The 20,502-nt window shown below is 43.6% G+C and overlaps 1 protein-coding gene across 1 annotated transcript; it reads left to right on the forward strand.

The window, feature by feature from the left end:
• The first annotated feature begins 222 nt into the window (after positions 1–222).
• LOC306933042 (alpha-2-macroglobulin-like) lies at positions 223–20,502 on the forward strand. Its single transcript, XM_079515025.1, has 36 exons — positions 223–392; positions 558–738; positions 828–990; positions 1,185–1,237; positions 1,556–1,576; positions 1,741–1,906; positions 2,765–2,849; positions 3,101–3,218; positions 4,362–4,479; positions 4,588–4,700; positions 4,785–4,970; positions 5,158–5,388; positions 6,680–6,749; positions 6,970–7,115; positions 7,812–7,961; positions 8,271–8,420; positions 8,559–8,649; positions 8,731–8,833; positions 9,280–9,505; positions 9,858–9,984; positions 10,489–10,610; positions 11,164–11,215; positions 11,652–11,744; positions 13,590–13,766; positions 13,914–13,989; positions 14,115–14,286; positions 14,426–14,497; positions 15,474–15,639; positions 15,969–16,159; positions 16,817–17,041; positions 17,183–17,307; positions 17,495–17,585; positions 17,697–17,765; positions 18,776–18,881; positions 19,430–19,499; positions 20,393–20,502. The coding sequence occupies exons 1-35, from the start codon at positions 307–309 to the stop codon at positions 19,468–19,470; spliced, it is 4,362 nt and encodes a 1,453-aa protein (XP_079371151.1). The 5' UTR covers positions 223–306; the 3' UTR covers positions 19,471–19,499; positions 20,393–20,502.

Consider the following 20,502-nt stretch of genomic DNA (forward strand, 5'->3'; position numbering starts at 1 on the left):
CCCCTCCACGAAAAGGCCTTGTTGTCCTGAACCCTTATCTATCATTTATATATTGTGAAACTGGTCTAATTACCGCCACCATGTGGCGAAGTCAGGTTAAGTCTCACAATGTGTACCTGGTAGTCACAAATCACAGCCAGCCCAGTCTAATTAATTTGACTCAGGTCAGGTGTGCACTCGATCGTCTCAGGCAGCTTAAATCAGCCACAGCTTCACCTCCACCACAGGACTTGTTGCTCACTCACTGCTGTGTGAGTGTATGTAGCAGCAGTATCTCAGAGACAACTGATTCTGTATCCCTCAGTCATGGCTCTCTCTCGGATTCAGACGTGGACATGGATTCTGTCTGCCTGTTTAACCTGGATTTGTATCAGTCAAGCAGCAGCAGGACCGTAAGTAGGCTATAGAGCTCCACTCCACAGCTCATTTGAATGTCTGTTGGGTTGGATGATATTTTGTTCTTGAAAGTTGAAAGAGTACATTTTAGTTTACAGTAGGCCTATAGGCTTTTAGCAAATACAACGATGTATGTATAAACATTTCCATGATTTTTATAGGCAATACATGGTGACCATTCCTGCAGTAATCGAGGCCGGCTCTGAGACCATGTTCTGCGTGGCTTTTATGCAGCCCGACGAAAATCTCACCATCACCATCTTTCTAGTTTACCCTGACTCGAACGAAACGATCTTCCAGAAGACTACAGACAAACCATTCCACCACCGTGGACTATTCCAGGTCACCTCTGGCACAGAATAAAATTGATTTCACTTGGTTTTGTTGTTCCCATTTCAACATAATGCTAACTTTTCCTGTATCCACCACAGGCTCGTGAAGTGACTAATGAACTGATGCTGAGTCTTGAGGTGGTGTTGCAAGGACCAACATCCCTAACCCTATCTAGAGAAGTCAGGAAAATCATGTTCAAATCCTACAAACCCATGACCTTCATCCAAACGGATAAACCAATCTACCTCCCTGGACAAACGGGTAAATGCTGTCTCATCAATATGAGATTTAACTAAATTTGCACAATTTGAAAATGAAGTTGAGTGTTTCATAAACTACTAAGTTCGGAAAAAGAAATGTCTACAGCAGTGAGCAGTCCCAGTTTAGCATTTATCCATGCTATTATTCAATCAATTCCTCTTGTAGATAATTTTATCCAATCTCATTTATTGCAGTGAAATTCAGAATCTTCACCATGAATACCACGTTCAGGCCTATCGATGAGTTGGTGAGTGGTTGCTACTTGTATCACATCCGTGTGTGTGCTCCTTTATTGAAACACCCATGGTGTATAAGGAAAAGTAAGTCAAAATGCTTCATAGTACAATTTTGTACACATTTGGCCATTATTATGCACTCCAATCAGCAGATGGCAGATAGAACAGACCGACTACTCACAGGGGGAAAAAATGCCATCTCTGTCCTGTCTGCTATTAAGCTAAAGTGGATATAACTACAGTATATTCTTGTTCAGAGTGTTTGATAATGAGACTGATACACATATGATAGTTTCCTGTTTAACAATGTTCTTTTTTCTATCTTGCAGTACAAGATGGTAGAGATTGAGGTAAGACTCACTGCATTTGACATAACGACATGCACCGCATATATTACCAAATCAGATGTCATACGACTACAGATGAGCTATACCAGTAGAAAACACGACATATATTTGTTTGTGATGATAGGGTTGTCCGTTGCCTCTTCTCTCCACAATTCATGTTTGATCAGGATGCTTATGGTAACCGCATTGGACAGTGGGTGAACCAAATGTCTAATAAGAGCATTGTGGAGCATTCTTACCCATTGAACCCTGAGGCCCACGAAGGACCCTACAGAGTTATTGTTCATGTTGACGACATGGAACTGGATCATTATTTCAAGGTGGAGAAATACGGTAAGAGTTAATTTGGAAGAAATGTGTGTTCATAATGGGCAAAGTGTACGCTTTGGAAAACTTTGGTCATTTTGTTTCTAATAATACCACTTGGTATTGTATTTTGTAGCGTTGATTAGCCACTTTTACCACGAGGCATTTGTGGAATGAGCAACACGGCTAAATGTGTACCCACACATTTAGCCGTTGCTCATTCTATGAATGTGGAGTGCCACTGACTGCCTCCAATGTTTTTGGCCAAAATGGCAAATGGTTGTTAGTCACCCTTGTAATAAGGAAAAAAAACGACACATTGGCCATTTCTACACTTTATTAATTTTACACTCGGTGTTCTGGAACTCTGTAGCGTCTGGAAGATCTCCAGACACCACAGCTTGGCACCTCCTCCTCATGCTTGTCACCAACCTAGCCACATTTAGATGTGGGATGGCATCCCATTCTTGACCTGAACCAGGATTTGTTGCAAGTCGGCCAACATGCTTATGTTGGTCTACACTACAGCATGCCTGATCCGACAAGTGTTCACTTGGGTCGAGGTCTGGACTCCTTTTATTTAGCCGTGTTGCTCATTCCTTGAATGTCTGGTCCTTACAAGCTGTACCTCATTGTAAAGGTGACTAATCAATGATAAAAAATATATAAAATGCAATACCAATTGCTATTAAAGGGGAGAAATAATCTACCCAAAGTTTCTGAACTTTTATTTCAAGAATCCAAAATGGACATTGATATTTGTATATTATGAAGAAGTGTCACCCATCATCTAAACATTAAGCATGTATATGAAAATGTCTATCTCTTGTGGGGCATCCATTTACTTTCATGTCATGACGATAAACGTGCAACAATTGTCCCCAGTTTTGCCAAGATTTGATGTCAAATTGGAAGCAGATGACAAGCTGAGCATTGAACAGGAAGAATTTACAGCTAAAGTTTGTGCAACGTAAGTATGATGCATCAACTTTTGGCTTGTATGTTCCTGTGGTCTTTGTCTACACTTGACACATTGTGGTTTCCCACAGAAAATAAACATGTCATGTAAACTTTATAATTTACAGCAAGCCTACTTTCCTTCATGGAAAAAATCCCTTTAAATGCTTTGAAATATTAATGTTTCTTTTGCAGTTGAAATGCATAAATTTTCTGCTATGGGTGACTACCTTTTTAGAGATTAGTTTTTACACTCTTCATCAGGTACACCTATGGACAGCCTGTGCCTGGTATGATAGAAGTGGAGCTCTGCCGACCACTTGATCGATATCGTGTTCCTGTTCCTGGCATGACTGTGCCCTGTCATAAAGAGAGTAAACGGGTAACATTATCTATTATAATATATATTTGCAGTGAAAATGACTGGAACATTTTGCAACGCTGGTACTAGAGTAAAGGCAAATGGTTTCTCAGTTGCCACTGACTGACTTCGGTCATTTGGATTACTGTACATATAAGTCGGCATGGCTTCCTTGGAAGAATGTTACGCAGCTACACCCCAAAAATTGCAAACTTGTAGATGGCATATGTTTAGTAGCATTTTAAATTGGTCAAACTAACAATAGAAAACTGACTGGTGACTTGTGACTAGCTGTAGCCTTCATTCAATTCCATTTTGATTATGATTATTAAAAATCACACTCGTTCCAGACCCACAATCTCACCCAGGGTGCCGGCCCGATTCCGGCGAGCCGCCCCGCGTCCGAAAAGCTTGAGAAATGACAGTTACCATGTGGGATGGTCACTCTACTGTACCCTCTACTGGCACACCCGAAATCACCATATATACAGTGACTTTGTGTTAGGTTGTGGCTGTGCACAGGTGGTGAAAAACAACCATGCTGTTTTCATGCTCCTACCTACCCAGCCAGAGACCCACACATAGTTTTTAAGTGGTGCAACCACTTCCTTAAGTGACTAAGGTTCAGACCTCCCAAAACAAACTGCAACTACTTCCATTGACCCACCTAATTCCGACACACTTTACTAGTTTGAGATGGCTCAGGGTAGAAGACGGGGTTAAGCAAATATCAATGAGATTGTATTTGAAGATGGCCAAAGAAACGGTGACCTCAATCCCCTCATACCTAGACTGTTGTGTTATCCTTTATAGCCTTAATGTCTTGCACTAAAGTATTCAATCAATGATCACGGATATTTCATAAAAGCAACGGTTAAACTATCTTCAATACAAGGTTTGGCTATATGGCTACCAAAACATTTGTACTAAATGTCTATGAACACTGTTTCACAAATTGCAGATTAGGTCTTGGCCAACGCTTTGCCTGGCTTTGGTTTTTGCTTTGCCTTAATCCATGATGTTATGTGCCTATAAATGCCCTCATCAAATGTATGGCAATCTATAACCATTGGCTTCTGAGGTAGTCTTATCTGGTGCACAAGAGGAATAGAAGGGGAGAATCTCAGTCCTCTCAATTATGTATTTTCTTTTCCTCTTGTACAGACGTGTGGGGGGGGCTGTGCGACTTTCACTTTCAATATGTCAACTTTCACCACACCTGCCCAAAAGTATCTTGATGACAAACTGCAACTCAATGCAAAAGTAGAGGAAGATGGAACAGGCAAGTCTTCACACGGTTGGAACCGTTTCATTCAAAAATGAAGCCATGAGCTTAGTAGCTCATCAATGTTTCTAACGCTGAAATGACATGGGTGGGTTTTCTCCACAGGCATTGCACTGTCTGCACAAGAAAAAGTGATCTCTCTAGCTTATTGTATTGGAGATCTTTCCTTTATTGAAACACCCATGGTGTATAAGGACCAATCAGTGATTGAAGGAAAAGTAAGTCCAAATGCTTCATAGTACAGTTGTGCACATTTGGCCATTATTGTTATGCACTCTGTATAATATTTTTATTTCCAACAGGTCAAAGCACATTACTTGAATCACACAGCCATTCCTGACATGACGGTGTACCTGTTTGAGGGTCAAATACGGTCAACGGCGCATAAGATATTGACTGTCAAGACTGACAGCAACGGTGAGGCCAGTTTCTCATTCAACACGGCAGACTCCAAAGCAGACCCAGGACAGGACGTCATCTTTCTCACAGTAAGTCGGCCTTGGTTATGCAATTTATTTGAAGATGGCAGCTCTAAGGTTGTGCGTGTCGGCTCATAGGGAACGAGGGTTCCAAAAATGTTGCTGACTCATCACCGGAAGTCTAAAAAGGGAACGTATACAAAAACAATATTCTGGTTGACAGACTTCATTTATATATTTAACCTCTCTCATCAAGGCTAGTGCGACACCAGAGTTGCAGTACCATATGTACAGAGTGACACACTATACGGAAGGGGAACATCAACTGTCCCTGGTCCAGGAAGCCACCGGCGTTGACCCCAAGACCGTGAGCTCACTGGAGGTGAAGTGGACCGGGAACCCACTGGTCTGCAATGGAGAAAACGACATCACCATCCACTACACTGTAGTTGGAGAGGCTGCAGGCCCCGTGCACCTGATGTACCTGGTGAGTAGTACCACACTGCTTGGCTGGGCACGCCAGTGAACTCAATTGGAACTAGAAAAAGTGCCCTTCTGGGCACAGGTCTCCACCAGGAGGATAGGACTGTGTGAGATGTTTGGCAAAATGTTTAGTAGTAATATAAACATGTTTGCCTTGTATGGCAATTGGATGATTTGAGGCATTTTGTTCCAATCAACCTGTTTTGCAAAAATCAACCTGTTGGTGGCGCTATAACAGGCCAATGTGAAAAGGGTGGGATATATTCCTCAGCCTAGTAAGAAAATGTGTGAAAGATTTCACGTAAATTGCATGCGGTGTTCATGATTTGAGGCTTTTGTTCAAAACGGGGCAATCTTGCAAACTGAAAGGCAATTGTAGCCAATTAGGGTGGAATATGAAATATCGGACAGATCCGACTTGAGCACATGACCATAGAGATACTGTGTAACGATTTGTGAGATTTTTGGACAGAATCTGGAGGAGTAATATCCAAAAATGTGTTTTACAAAAGTCGGCCTCCTGGTGGCGCTATAAAAGGCAGATGCGGAAAATGCAGGTCAAAGGTTTGTCCTTGGCCTCTAGGGAGTGTGCATGCAACGTTTCACGCAGATCGGTGCAGTTTTAGGTAACAAATGTGAAAAGCTGCCTCATGGTGGCGCTATAACAGGCCGTTGTGGAAAATGCGGGGCAGAGGTTCATCGTTGGCATCTAGGGAGTGTGTGTGTGCAAAGTTTGGCGTTGAGCGGGTTAACGGTGCCGGAGATTAGCTGGTAACGGACGGACGGAAGGACACACGGACACACACGGACGGAGTGCAAAACATACTCTCTCACCATGCCTTCGGCCTGGTGGAGACAATTAAGTTTATTGGGGAAAACCTGGGACTACAGTGTCTGTGGGTGAGAAACCAGAACGCCTATAAAGTCCTGCGGCATACTCTAAATTGAGCAGGTGTCCGGTTTCTTAGAAACTCTTCGAGGTGCATGAACTGCCGAACGGAAGTTCTTACTGTGTCATTTTGTTCTCCATAAATAATGCACCCTTTACACTTACAGGTTGTTTACATTTCTGTTCAGCAGAGAGCTGAACTAAGAGGGAGCATCTTCCTCCCAATGAAACTCTTAATGGCTGATATAAAATGGCGGTGACATGTGTATTAGAGGCCATGTGGTTGTCTACACCCTGGCAATAGTAGAAATTCACTACTTCGATTAACTAAATGTGCAGTTGACTAAACTTATAGCCTATATATATGACTGGAAGCATCATCGGCATATCTCCATTTTGTCTCTAGATTTTATCCAGAGCAGCCATTCGTGACATTGGACTAGTACCTAGTCCTATTGATGTGCTGAATAGTTCAAGTAAGTCTACACAGGACGTAATTGCCATTGTCTTTTGTTAAGCTTCCTGTGTTTAATTTGAAATGAAACTGTAAATTTAGTTTGAAAGCTTCAGGTTATTAAAATTCAGAAAAATAAGCATAAATGCCTATAAGCTGCAGCAGTAATATACATTCATATTCGATTAAGCTATACCGCAGCTACGGTTTACTACCAATGTCCTTACCTGCTGTGTTTCCAGTCACCGACGGTGAGATCTCCTTCAAGTTGGACGTCACCCCAGTAATGGCTCCATTGCTCCAGGTGCTTGTGTACGCCGTCCTCCCCAGTGAGACGGTCATTGCTCACAGCGCAGACTTCACCACAGAGAAATGCTTCCCTAATGAGGTCAGTTCACGTTTGGCCCCTGCTCTCTTTTGTGCCAATTAATGTTCATGTGATCTCAAGGGATCTGGGTAACCTTGTCTGGTCACTGTGGAGTCAGAAGACCCTTCAAATGTGAGTGGGGGCACGGTGGCACAGTCGGTAGTGCTGTCTCCTCACAGCTAGAAGGTCCTGGGTTCGATTCCCCGCTCGGTACGCTGTGGGTGCTGGCGGCGTGTTTCCTCCTCCGCGTCATCGGGGCCTTTCTGTGTGGAGTTTGCATGTTCTCCCCGTGTCCCCTAGGGTAGGTACCCTCACAAAAACATGCCGTAATCCTGGTCTCTAAACTGCCTCCCCCTGGCCAGCCGGGGTGCCTGATGGAGGGGAAGGGAACTGGTTGGAATAACGTGTTCCTTCCACGCGCTATGTCCAACCAGGGAAACTCCCCCCTGTCAGGTGTAAAGGAGCAACTTGGACACTCATGCATGAAGGAACCATGAGTTCAAGTCCGTTGCGCTCCCCATGTCCCCCATATATGGGGACTAGGTTGGCGCAGGGTGTGTAGAGCCCAGGATCACATTAGATAATTGACACGGGGGTGAAAAATGGATTACAAAATCGTGGGATAAAAAAAACAAATGTGAGTGGGGCTAACCTGGGGCTTGACACATTGCACGTGTCAAGGTCTGCATTCATGGTGACGTTTTGTGTAAAATCCAGGTGTCTCTGGAGTTCTCTCCATCCACGGCGATCCCCGGAGAGAAGAATACACTGCAGGTGTCGGCCACGGCAGGCTCGCTGTGTGGTGTCAGTGCCATCGACAAGAGTGTTCACATCAAGGAGCCAGGGAACCGGCTGGATGCAGACAAGGTGAGACTTTCATTATGCAGGGACAGACTGTAACTGAGCCGGCAAATGTGCTGTCACTGCAATACCGAGCGCATTCTTGTCTCATCTTGGATGTCTGAATGAGACTAGTGTCAATGCCACAGTCAGACTTGCATGAGCATCGGACCGTGTCCAGTAATTTTGCATTTTCCTTGGGGCCGTTCGGACCGGTCCACATTATCCACAGGTCCGTTTTGGACCTTGTTTGTTTACCCCTACCACCCTGTATTTTACAAAAGACGCAGGTCATTTTTGACAACCGCTTTTCACAACCCCTTTTCTTTTGAACAGATATTTGACCGGTTGCCAGTCAAGACGGCAAACTATATTCCATTTGAACTTGACGATGTTGTGCTGCCTGAACCATGTTTGCCTGTGAGACAAAAACGAAGTATCTACGGTGGACGTGATGAAAGAAAGGATGCTTTCACCGTGTTTATGGTATCTCTTTGCAATAATATCATGTACATTTTTGACTATGTACAACATCTATTTCTAAATGTGTGTGTATAATTTTTGCACTACCTGTTGAGGGATGCACTCCCAATTTACTGGGCTATTTTTTAATGTTTTCTCTAGGACCTGGGACTGAAGATGGCAACAAATTTGGAAATCAAAGCACCTTCCTGCGTCCTCTTCAAGGGAAGAGAGTACTTCAAAGGCTTCCCAAGTAAATTTAACAAGCATGACATAAGTTGATTTCAGTGTTTGTTGGCATTCATGAATATAGTGTTTTTTTTTCCCCCCTCAGTGCCAGTGCCCATGTGGTTGAAGCTAGCTGGTTCAGGATCTTCCATACAGACAATCCGCTCCTTCTTCCCAGAGACATGGATATGGGACCTGGTGGCGGTGGGGTGAGTGCACAGAGCTACAACACGAGTGTTAAACATCCTATTGTTTGAAATGGATTTTGAGTATAGTTCAAGACACACTTCAAAGCTGTATTTATGATGTTGGTTGTCTTTACAATCCCACAAACTTTGTATGTTTTAGCTAAATTACCACAGCCAGCAGATTACCTTTTTTTTTGGGGGGGGGGGGGGGGGGGGGGGAGAGAATATCGTAAGCCACACAAAATGGAAGGTTACTTGTGTAATCATGAGAAACCTGTTCAATCAGAACTTGTTCTCATTAGCCAGCATGTACTTCAGGGTTCCCCAATAGGCGGCCCGCGGGCCATTTGTGGCCCGCGAAGTCAAAATATGGCCCTTGAGGAAAATGTATTGGGGGACCCTTACTTGATAGATGGATAATCCAATAGTTTAATATTTGCCTGTCTGTCCATCGTCCTTCCATCCAGGGACTCGGGAAAAGCGGACGTGTCCCTCACTGTCCCAGACACCATCACCACATGGGAGACGGAGGCTTTCTGCTTGTCCTCGAGCGGCTTCGGTCTCGCTCCTCCCAAGGAGCTCAAAGTCTTCCAGCCCTTCTTCCTGGAGCTCAGCCTGCCTTACTCCATCGTCAGGGGAGAGAGATTTGTTCTGAAGGCTACCGTCTTCAACTATCTGTCCAGCTGCATCATGGTACGTTATACAGGTTTCAGAATGTACCAAAAGTTGCCACAAATGTATTTGCAATAGATACTTTAGAGTTATACATGTATAGTCTAAACTCTAAAGTGTGTGTGTGTGTGTACACACTGTAGGCCAGGTACAGTATTATGTTTAAATATTTACATTGGTGGCTAACTCGGGCTGAAACATTGCCCAAATATTAAGTCGGTTATACTGGAATAAGTCATACTGTAGCGCTCATAGGAAAATTATAGGTTGACCAGATGACCAAGATCTGTAAGATGCTACACTGTAATTGGAGCCCTGGCTTATATTTTAATGGAATAAATGTACAGTTCAATCTTTTTTTTCTTCCCATCAGGTGAGTGCGACTCCCAGCCCCTCATCAAATTACACTCTCACAGCCGTCCCTGGTGAAGAGTACTCCTCCTGTGTCTGTGCCAACGGACGCAAGACCTTCAACTGGACTATGGATGCCTCTGTCCTAGGTGAGACCTGAACTCTACCAGTTTCCCCCCCCCACCGCCCCCCCTTTTTCCCCTCACTGTATATGTTTCTTTTCCCTTTTTACCTCCTTTATGATGAATTCCTGTTCTGTCCTTTGTCTATATAGAAGTGTCTATGTACGTCTCTAAATGTTTTTGATGACTTGAACATGGTGGACCCTATTGGAAACAAGTGTAATGCTTAATTGGGTCGTCCACTCACAGTTAACAGCCTTTGTATTGAGTTTGTGCTTGAAATGTACTGTAATTCTGCAAACTGTTAATACATTTTTCAATCAATTTAAATCATCAACACCATGCAATAACATTGTACACTCATGGAAATGCCTTTGGCTTCCCTATGGGACAAGTTATGACATGCTGTATAATCAAACGGCACATTGCCCACGGAAGGCAGCTTCCACAACGTCCAGTCCATTTTCAAGAAACCTTCTGATCTGCATGTTATCAGATGTTTGACGTGTCATTGCTAATGTATGTTTCCAGGCATTGTTAATGTGACTGTGACTGCTGAGGCAGTGGCGTCCAATGTATCGTGTAACAACGAGCCGGTCAGTGTACCCGAGAGAGGTCGCGTTGATGTCGTCACTCGCTCTCTGATAATCAAGGTAGAGTTTTGTCTGTCTCCCTAACATGTTGTAATCGTTCTAAGATTTTAAACCCACAATCTATAGTTATTTGTTTCCAAAGAGTAACGCATGTCCACTCTGGTGTTAACCTGACTCCGCCAGATGGGGCAGCAGAGAGTACACTGGGTTCCCCCCTCCTGCTCTCATCTGGGAACTCTCAGGCAGACTTGATGCCCGGCCACAAAACAGCCTGGCCAATCGGCAGCGGCTCTAGCTTCTAGCGGCTGCTGATTGGCCAGGCTGTTTTGTGCCCGGGCATCAAGTCTGCCTGAGAGTTCCCAGATGGGAGCAGGAGGGGGGAACCCAGTGTACTCTCTGCTGCCCCATCTGGCGGAGTCAGGTTACTCTGGTGTGCCCTCTGCTCCAAATAACTTAACATTAGAGTCAAACTTTTCTAAATTCACTTTAGTTATTGGCCCCACTAGGGGTGTCTGGCCAGTTATAGTCCAGCACCTTTGAAAGTGAAATTAGCTTTACTCTATTTACATTTGGCCGATAATGGATTGAATTGTCTGCCTTTCTCTCTTTTCAGGCAGAAGGAACGGAAGTAAGACGGACCTACAACTGGTTCTTGGCTCCTAGAGGTGAGTGTACATGGAGCACCAGTGGCTTGCACAGATAGACACTAGGGGGTGCTAGAGCACCCCCTGCGCTTTTGGCAATGTGCACTTAAAAAAAAAAACATTTTTATTTTTTTTGTACACTGTACAGCATGTGGACCATGGAGACATTGATCAATTCTTGATAAAGCTTCTAATATATTATTTAGGCCCCAAAATCTATAAATCTCACACTATTAAGGCAACCGGCGGGTTCTACGCGCTGCACAAGGTGCCCTTTTTTCACTTGAGCACCTGCCCCTCTAAATGTCTGTGCACGCCACTGTGGAGCACTGGCAGAACTAACACATTTTTCAGTATAGAATCCTGCTTATTCCCGTTTCCAGAGTTTGTGACTGAGGTGGTTGTGTCAATTCTGTTACCTGAGTTCAGGTAGTTAAATCCTTTTTCCTCTGTCTAGCATATTTAGGAGAGACTCTGACGGAGGACATCCAGCTAGAACTCCCTGAGAATGTGATTACGGGATCTGCCAGTTGTTCTATATCAGTCCTGGGTAAGGATGCCTGTTTGTTGTTTTTACTCCATTTCAAGGTTTTCTGTTTATGATACGTAGCTTGCGGAGTCAATTCAGTCAAATATACTCGAGCGGCTTCATGCTATGCTCAAGGGTCATACATGTACTGGAGGGGTTAATACGCTGCATTACTATGTGGGTGTATACAGTGTTTGCAACTAGACCCACATGTCATTTTCTGATGTGGCAGTCAGCTGACCAATTGGGCGGGGTATTTAAGCTCACCTAGACTACATGCATTATTCCTGCCTTCCTTCTGCATATGGTTCCTGGTGGTTGTTGTGCAGTTTGTTCCCACCGCCAATAACCTGTTATTTCTGTTCCACATGGAGGGGTTGTTTTGTATCTATCTCCCCGCTCTTAATGTTTAATGGTGGTGTTCAATTGTGCCGAGCAGGGAGAAAATGTAGCTGAGCCAAACGCCAAGATAAAATATTATATGCGCACTGATTCTATTCAGTATTTTAGCTGTGACGTGAGCGCAAGCACGTGAGATACTTCCGGGTCCTACTTTTGTGTCCCCATATACGCTTTTGTGTCCCCATAGAGTTATACTGTGACGCTCCGTCGGACTAAATCTGAGACGGAAACAACCACGAGCGCCATTTTATTTCATTGTGTCAACTAAATCCTCATTAATGCAAACTAGATTCAACATACTCAAGCCTGCAAACATTCTAAATATGCCCCCGAAATATTTTACTGAGCAAATGGACTGTTACCACCTTCAATAATAATGATAATAATAGTCTTTAGTGCTACGTAACGTAGCACTACAAAATGACGTCGGACTTAAATACTGAATAACCTACAAGACGCCTAAGGGTCACGTGCACACATCCGCCTCGTTGACGGCAGACTGCTGGGCGAGCGCTGGCGCTTTGGTATGGGGGGGGGGGGGTCAGATGAACATGGAATTAATTCTGTACTGGCCATATAAGGAGCATGTCTTGAGTGTACAGCGTTTGCTAGATGCCTAAATTGTAATTGATCTGGCATCAGACTCAACTAATCCAGAGCGACTCGTTCCATTCAACATATGGAGTGTCAGATCTCCATATAGGAGCTGTTCCAAGTGTGGTAGCGGGGACATTCTCTTGAGTGTACAGGGTTTGATGAAGGCCTGGCCTTAATTTCCGGGCCTGTTGAGAACTCTAGTTTTCACAGGCTGCCGGGCGCGGCTGCACTAATAACTTTGGGGCAGGCCCGTCTAGAGTTTGAATATACAGGTATCGGTCAACTCAAAAGGGAGACATCGAAGAGGAAGGATGGATGGGGAAGCATCAACATATGGAATGTCATAACATGTTCTGACATTCCATATATTGAGCTTCCAATGGGCTTAATTGCGACAGCCAGATCGCATTTACTATGACATCAGATGATGTCACAAGACCGGGGCACCATATATGGGATTTCCCCATGTATGGGGATTTTGCGTGATACACTGATGGGAATTGCATGTTTTAGTAAATGCAACCTTTGGTCGCAATAAATATTGGTTAAATCCATTTGAGTTCTCTGACTGAATTGCCTTATTTCAAGGACTAATACCAAAAACATAGTAATCTTCTGTATTACTCATTGACCGTTGATTAAACAAGCACCCCTTTATGGCTCTTTATAACTAACCCAGACCCTTCCCTTCATAACCTCACATTTTCTCTGGAACATCATCTTGTTTCCATAGGTGATGATTTTAAAATATTAACTTCTACATACGGCCAGTAGTTTACGAGAGATTTTGAGACTGATGGGCATTGCTGTCCTTCCTTGGAGCCCCTTTGCTGTTACAGTTTCAATCTAGTATCTCTCTGACGACAGGCGACATCCTGGGCCGTGCCATGAAGAACCTGGATGGACTGCTGAGGATGCCGTATGGATGTGGGGAACAGAATATGGCGCTCTTGGCTCCCAACGTCTACATCCTGGAATACCTGAAGAACACAAACCAGCTGACAGAGGCCATCAAGGAGAAGGCCATGCCCTTCCTGGTCGGCGGTGAGTCAAGTGTCTGGATTGTCTTAATTTATTAAATGTTTCAAGGGCCAGCAATCGAGTGTCACCCAGTCCCAACGCACCTTTACCACAATGCTGTGTTCCTCTGTATTTGTCATGTCTTTATAATAATGAATAATCTAAATGCAGGCTACCACAGACAACTAAACTTCAAGCACAGCAATGGTGCCTACAGCTCGTTTGTAAATGGTGAAGAGAACGCTTGGTGAGATTATTAAATGTGTATAACAAAGATACTACAGTATAATTTAGTTTGAGGTATGGGAGATAATGATTCAACCCTCACCTAATGTCTTGATAACACACACGTGTGTAAATATCTTTGTCCAGGTTGACTGCATTTGTCCTGAGAACTTTGGTCCAAGCGAAGTCTTTCTACAACTCCCTCGACCAGTTGAACATACAGTCGACCATAGAACAAGCGAAGACCTGGCTGGATAGTAAACGGAAACCCGATGGCTGTTTTGAACAATCTGGAAAACTCTTAAACAACAGACTGAAGGTATAGAGTCGGGTACACACTCTTTAAAGAAGTGTATCATGTTAATGTTTCTAAAATATATATATATATATATATATTTTTTTTTAGAAACATAATTGGAGATTGTAACATGTCTTTGTATGATTGCTCTCCTCTGCAGGGTGGAGTGTCGGATGAAGTGACTCTCAGTGCTTACATCACTGCTTCATTCCTAGAGATGAATTTGCCTTCAGTGAGTACTTTAAAAAAATGTAGGCGGGGGGGGGGGGGGGGGGGCGAACATGCGGCACACTGCCAGACTGGATTACCAGCCAAGGTGCCTGGGCCACTGAGCCACAGCCCAGGACAGTGAATACTTTTTTTTTAACATTAATTTCAGGGGAGAGCGGGTGACATGCAAGGTACATTCTAAAACGGTTGGTCCCAATACGTGATTCCATTGGCTGGTTGCCATGGTAAATCTCACGATAATCTACACCTTCAATCACTTTATATCCTTCCTATGCTGCATTCCATTGATCCCACAGCTGTAGCTGAACTGGGCACTGATTGCCTTAAACAATGGCCGTGCGGGTGACTAAGCAACGCCCGCGCTCATATGACTGACTGTGTGGCTCCGGGAGTCCGGGCAGCCTCGTAAACATCAAGCTCCTCCTATTCCCCCGTCTGAGTAAAAACCAAGGAAGTGTGGCTCGCTCTGGTGGGCGCAAAGTGTAGCTACTTTTGTGAATTAGGAATAGTTTTGAGGTTAATATTGCTATGTTTGTAACCGTTTTAGAAAAGCAATAAGCCACTCGAGGTCCCAGCTTACCGGGTATTTTATAATGGCTGAAAAGGTCGGAGACACTCCGCGACGCGTCATGTCTATCAGCCATTATAAAATACCCGGTAACCTGAGACCTCTTGTGGCTTATCGCTTTATTCTAATATGGATTTGAACCTAATGCCGCAGATATTGAATAATGGGGCGTTTACAGTCATCTCGTGCTTCTTAATTTCTAACTTTACTATTGTCAAGGAGACATTTGACTACGTTTGACTATTGTCAAGGATAAATTCGGTGTCTGTCAAGGTAATTGTCCTGAGAACCATGAAGCTCATGGTTTTGATGCCATAAGATTCAGAGAATGCTGTGGTGCTATTATTCAAATGAAGCACATTTGCCTGGAGAAGGCTAGCTTATGTCTCTTCTGGATGTCTCTCTGTAGGAACATGTGGGGAGTCTGTCTTGCCTGAGGGATGCCATCGATCGGTCCATGCAGACCAACACCTACACTACAGCTCTGCTGGCCTACGTCTTCTCTCTGGCGGGTGACACGACTGCAAGCTCATGGCTCCTAGAACACCTGGACAAGATTGCGTTGGAAAGCGATGGTGCGACGGAAAGCATTTGGATAACGTTAAATTAGATGAGATTGTTAAGACGTGATCAAACTGTATTTACTTGAGACTAAACTAACTGTATTAGCATAAAGCATTACTGCTGTGTGTGTGTGTGTGTGTGTGTGTGTATAGAGGTTATGCGGGAATGCCTACTGGGTGACAAAAAATACTTTATGGCCATGACTGCCCATAATACACATCCAAACATTAGATGTTAAACTCTGCCACTCACTTTATGCATGCGCATACCCTCTATTGTTGTGCATTTACCAGTAAAGTTGATAGATTTTTTTGTTTTGTGTGTCTGGGTGCTTCCCCAGGAGGTTTCCTGCATTGGTCTCAGACCTCCGACGACACCTCGGTCTCTCTGTCCGTAGAGATCAGCTCCTACGTGCTGCTGGCCAAGCTCGCCAGCCCTAATCCCAGCGCTGCAGACCTGGGTTATGGTTCTCGCATCGTGGGGTGGTTGGCCCTCCAGCGGAACTCCTATGGTGGCTTCTCCTCCACACAGGTTCGGCTCAAATCTTTCGGATGACATGCCGCCTTCGTCCACAGCTTGTTGCACTATTTGTGAGAGTAGTCCCCTCGTTCTAAAATGGTTTGTCTTTCTTATGCTCTAAACAGCAGGTCCTTAGATCTCTGAAACCTCATCTTGCTTATGCTCTCCTTTAGATCTCTGAAACCACACCTTTGTAACTATTATGTTGTGGCTCTCCTGGAGTCTTCACTTTCACGTAATACACATGAGTAGTAAGACATAAAAGCCATTGCAAGTAGGCCTATAAGAATACATCTTATCTGTGATGCTGCAGTATTCTACATTATTTCATTTTGGCCAGTGGCATGGGTAGGGAGGAGGTTCTATTGAAAAATAATACGGTGGTAATGAGAGAACCAGACATTTATTTGTGACTGAACTTTGTTCAAAATTGTGAAATATGGAAATTGCACTGATCGGCTTTTTGCATAATATGCCCTTGCTGGTGTATCCCTATCCCTCTTCCCCACTGTTAACTTCAAACGTAGAAGTAGGCTTTTAGAAAGATCAATCCCACCACATGGCCTGTCTGGTGATTTACATCAGCTGAAAACAGTGCTGTCTGGTGTTCTGGTCAACAAGCTCTGTACGTGGCAGACTGATTTCAGAGGTGGTTTGTGTGCTTTGTAGGACACGGTAGTGGCTATTCAGGCCCTGGCTCGCTTCTCCAGTCTGAGCCTCCGAGAGCACTACGACCCTGAGGCCTCCAGCACTCTGACGCTCAAATCCTCCAGCGGTGAAGACATCTTCAATGTGAATAACGCCAACAAACTGCTCTACCAGGAGAAGGCGCTGCACATTGTGAGCGGAGTGTACGGCCTGGAGGTCAAGGGCACTGCAAGCGTCTCAGCGCAGGTCAGCTCACCATCTATAAAGTTGTATATTAACTGTCCTATATGTAATTACAAATGGCCTTTTTCTTAAAAACAAGCCATGTAGAATAAGCCATTTACTCTTCATGACTGTAGAAATGGGATTCCTCTTCTGTTTCCTCAGATGTCTCTTAAGTACAACATCCCGACACCAGTTGAGGAAAGCAGTTTGTCCATCAAGGTCACACCTGAGGCCAACTGCAGCAGCAACTCTCTGACACGGACAATGACTCTGAAACTACACAGCCTGTAAGGATCACCTGTAGAGACGGAACCATGTTAAATGTACCCATTATTGACGACAAAGAAATCCCCACTAATTATGAACAAATTATAGGCAATATTATTGTATATTCAAACAGCCAAAAGCTTCCCAAAACCTCCCCCCAAAATACTTGAATTAGAAATGATGTTTTAACATGTTCTACCCACACAGATATACTGGAAATGAAACTACTTCAAACATGGTGTTGGTTGATGTAGCGATGCTTTCTGGATTCATCCCACACCCAGAGTCCTTGAAAAAGGTGAGTCATTCTGAACATGTTTGACTTTGTGTAGAACTTTGAATTTGTAGACGTGAACGTTCCAACACGTGGGTAAAATATGATAACCAGTTTAATATGGTTTCTTCACAGCTGAAAAAGGCTCTGCTGGTGGAGCTTCTAGAGCAAAAGGATGACCACATCATTCTGTATCTAACAGAGGTGAGAGTTGGGGGGGGGGGGAGGTAGGATTAGGGAGATAATAAACCGACAGGGCGTTTATAACCACCGATGTAAAGCGTCACCCTGAAGGTGAATTATATCCCTGCAATGACCACCAGACATTATCCCACTTATTACACGGCTACTTAATGAATTGACCCCAAAACAGAACGAGGTATTTCCTAACTTGCGGTAATGAAAGTATTCCATAAGTGTTGTGCTGGCTGGCGTCTGCCCAGCTGCAAACAAGGAAGTGAGTTGATCAATCCATTTCCGGGTACTCTCAGCGGTTCCCAAACCTTTTTGGCCATGCACCCCCCCGTTACCCCCCCTCGACATAGCTGACGCACCCCCCCCCACATGGAAATATAAATTGCATAAGCTATATAGAGACATATATGTCCTATTTATGCACATATATGAATATGGCATATATGCAAGATAGGCTATATTCTGCATATGCTTGCCATATATTGGCATATGTTAATATATTTAAAATATATCCTCCCATCAGTGATGATACGATGACGAGTCGGAACGGGACACGGTCTGGTTCTGGGGGTCTCTGGCTCAGGGTCACGTTCTGGGTCAGTTCCTCAGAGCAGTGTGTCCTTTTAGTTTGAAGACATTGAGGCATTTGTCTGAGAAGGGTCTAAGGAAGTTCAGATACATTGAACCCCTTTTGGTACTTAAGCATTATGTTATACTGTTTAAAAATAGCATCAGGTGCTCCCAAGGCTTTGATTAGACATCGGTCTGTTATAGAGCGGACCGGTCATTATCAAGAAGAAATAACATACCACTGAATTCAGCGATTGACCAATCGGAATCGAGCAATTCAACCAAGCCGTGTAATAAGATGGAAAAGCACCAGTCCTAGTGGTCCTGGTACGATAGAAAGACAAAGGAGGACTGTTGGGAACCACTGGCATAACTAGTATTATGACAATATATAGGGTACAGTATGGTGAACTACAGTACAGTATGGTAAACTACATTTCTGCCAACAGTTAACACAAGGCATACCTATCAACCACACCTTGGAGCTCATACAGAATGTCCCTGTTCTGAACCTGAAACCAGCACTGGTCAAGATCTACGATTACTACCATCCAAGTGAGTACATGGTGTGACTGAGATGTAGGAGAGGTTTAACACTGTACTAGTATTCGGGGATGTGCATGCATTTTACAGTAGATTATTGATTATTTTACAGTAGGCAAATTGACAATACATGCACTTTGCTGTTATGTGTTCTGCATACAGTATATCGGCCATTTCCAAATTTGGGCACCAGTTTGAGCCGATCTGTCCCACTTTACTCTCCATTATGAATAACTAATAATAAAACCTGTGGAAGGAGGTTTGCAGGTGCTACTGTATGTTGACCTACTGGCACAAGAAATGTGGCAGCAGCAGATTGCAAGATTAGCTCTGGGCAAAGACACTCCTGGAGAAAATCGACTGGTTTGATTATAGTTTCATGCAGTTTATTATATCATGAGTATTGATCTAAAATGGTGATTAAGCTGTTGGTCAATCTATTGAGTTGTCCCCTAAATCTGCGTTTGAGTTGTTCCAATATCTGATTAACGGACACCAAATGGAGGACTCTTCTGTCCTGTTGCTCTGCAGTAAACTCTCATGGTCTTGTTTTCACTCAGGTGACAACATGGAGACGGAATACAGCTATCCTTGTCAGTAACCATGCATGATGTAGCCAGCAGGTAGTAGGTACAGACTATTTTACAAATTGATTCCTCAATGTGTGTTTACAGTAAAAGTATCTTCTAAATGCATCAATTTTTATATATATAATGTATTGACTGATAAGTATCGATGTACATGGCATGCTCTACTACAGTGGTTCCCAAAGTGGGGTCCGGGGGACCCCCAGGGGTCCCAAATGGACCCCCAGGGGTCCCTAATGGACCCTTATGGGTCTAACTCTGAGAGTGTACAAATTGAACCAAATTGGTGTACAAATTTGACCCATTAGGGTCCATTTGATTCCATTTGTACACAGAGTTAAATTAACATTGATTTTACAATATAAATTGAGGGTCTGAGATAGAAACGGGGGTCCATAGCCTAATGCAGGTCAAACTGGGCTGGTCTATAATAGGTGTAAATTTGGGGGTCCTTGACATGAAAATGTTTGGGAACCACTGCAGCACTAAGTAGTTTTTTTTTTTTTTTTGTTAAACTCTCCTAAAACTATCACTAGCTGTCCCATCCCATGACTATTTAAATACTGGGCAATTATATTAACTTTTCCTCAAAATTTGCATATAGAGGTTAGAGGGTATGCGTGTAACAACATCATCATCATCATCATACCCGGAAGTTATGCAGCCTACGCCTACTAAGTGGCAAACTACTTTCTGGCCTTGATAGCCCATGCATCCAAACGGAACCAATCAGATTGATTTAATGTCATTAAACTACATTAAACTCACTTTGCCACTCTATTTCCCATACCCTCTATTGCAGTATAGCACTGTATCGACACTGTCAAATTAGTAATGGATATGGTAGATGTATAAATGTTTGCTTATAACCCCTCTTTATTAATGAAAATGCATGATTTTGAATTGCTCAATGTCTTTTTCTTCTTTACTTTACAGGTGGAGTACTTGAAGAGAAACATCGTCTCAACTTCTTCAACCTATAATTGAATCATGTGTAGTTGGAAATGTATCATCATGGAAGATAATAAAGTTGTGTTATCATGGAA

The sequence above is a fragment of the Electrona antarctica genome (assembly GCF_951216825.1).
Source record: "Electrona antarctica genome assembly, chromosome: 11".
Lineage (NCBI taxonomy): Eukaryota > Metazoa > Chordata > Actinopteri > Myctophiformes > Myctophidae > Electrona > Electrona antarctica.

Coding starts and splice junctions, on each gene's coding strand:
- LOC306933042 (XM_079515025.1), top strand. CDS start 307: ATGGCTCTCTCTCGGATTCAGACGTGGACATGGATTCTGTCTGCCTGT. Junction 4,701..4,784: donor AATCAGTGATTGAAGGAAAA/GTAAGTCCAAAT, acceptor TATTTCCAACAG/GTCAAAGCACATTACTTGAA. Junction 11,745..13,589: donor TTGTTCTATATCAGTCCTGG/GTAAGGATGCCT, acceptor CTCTGACGACAG/GCGACATCCTGGGCCGTGCC.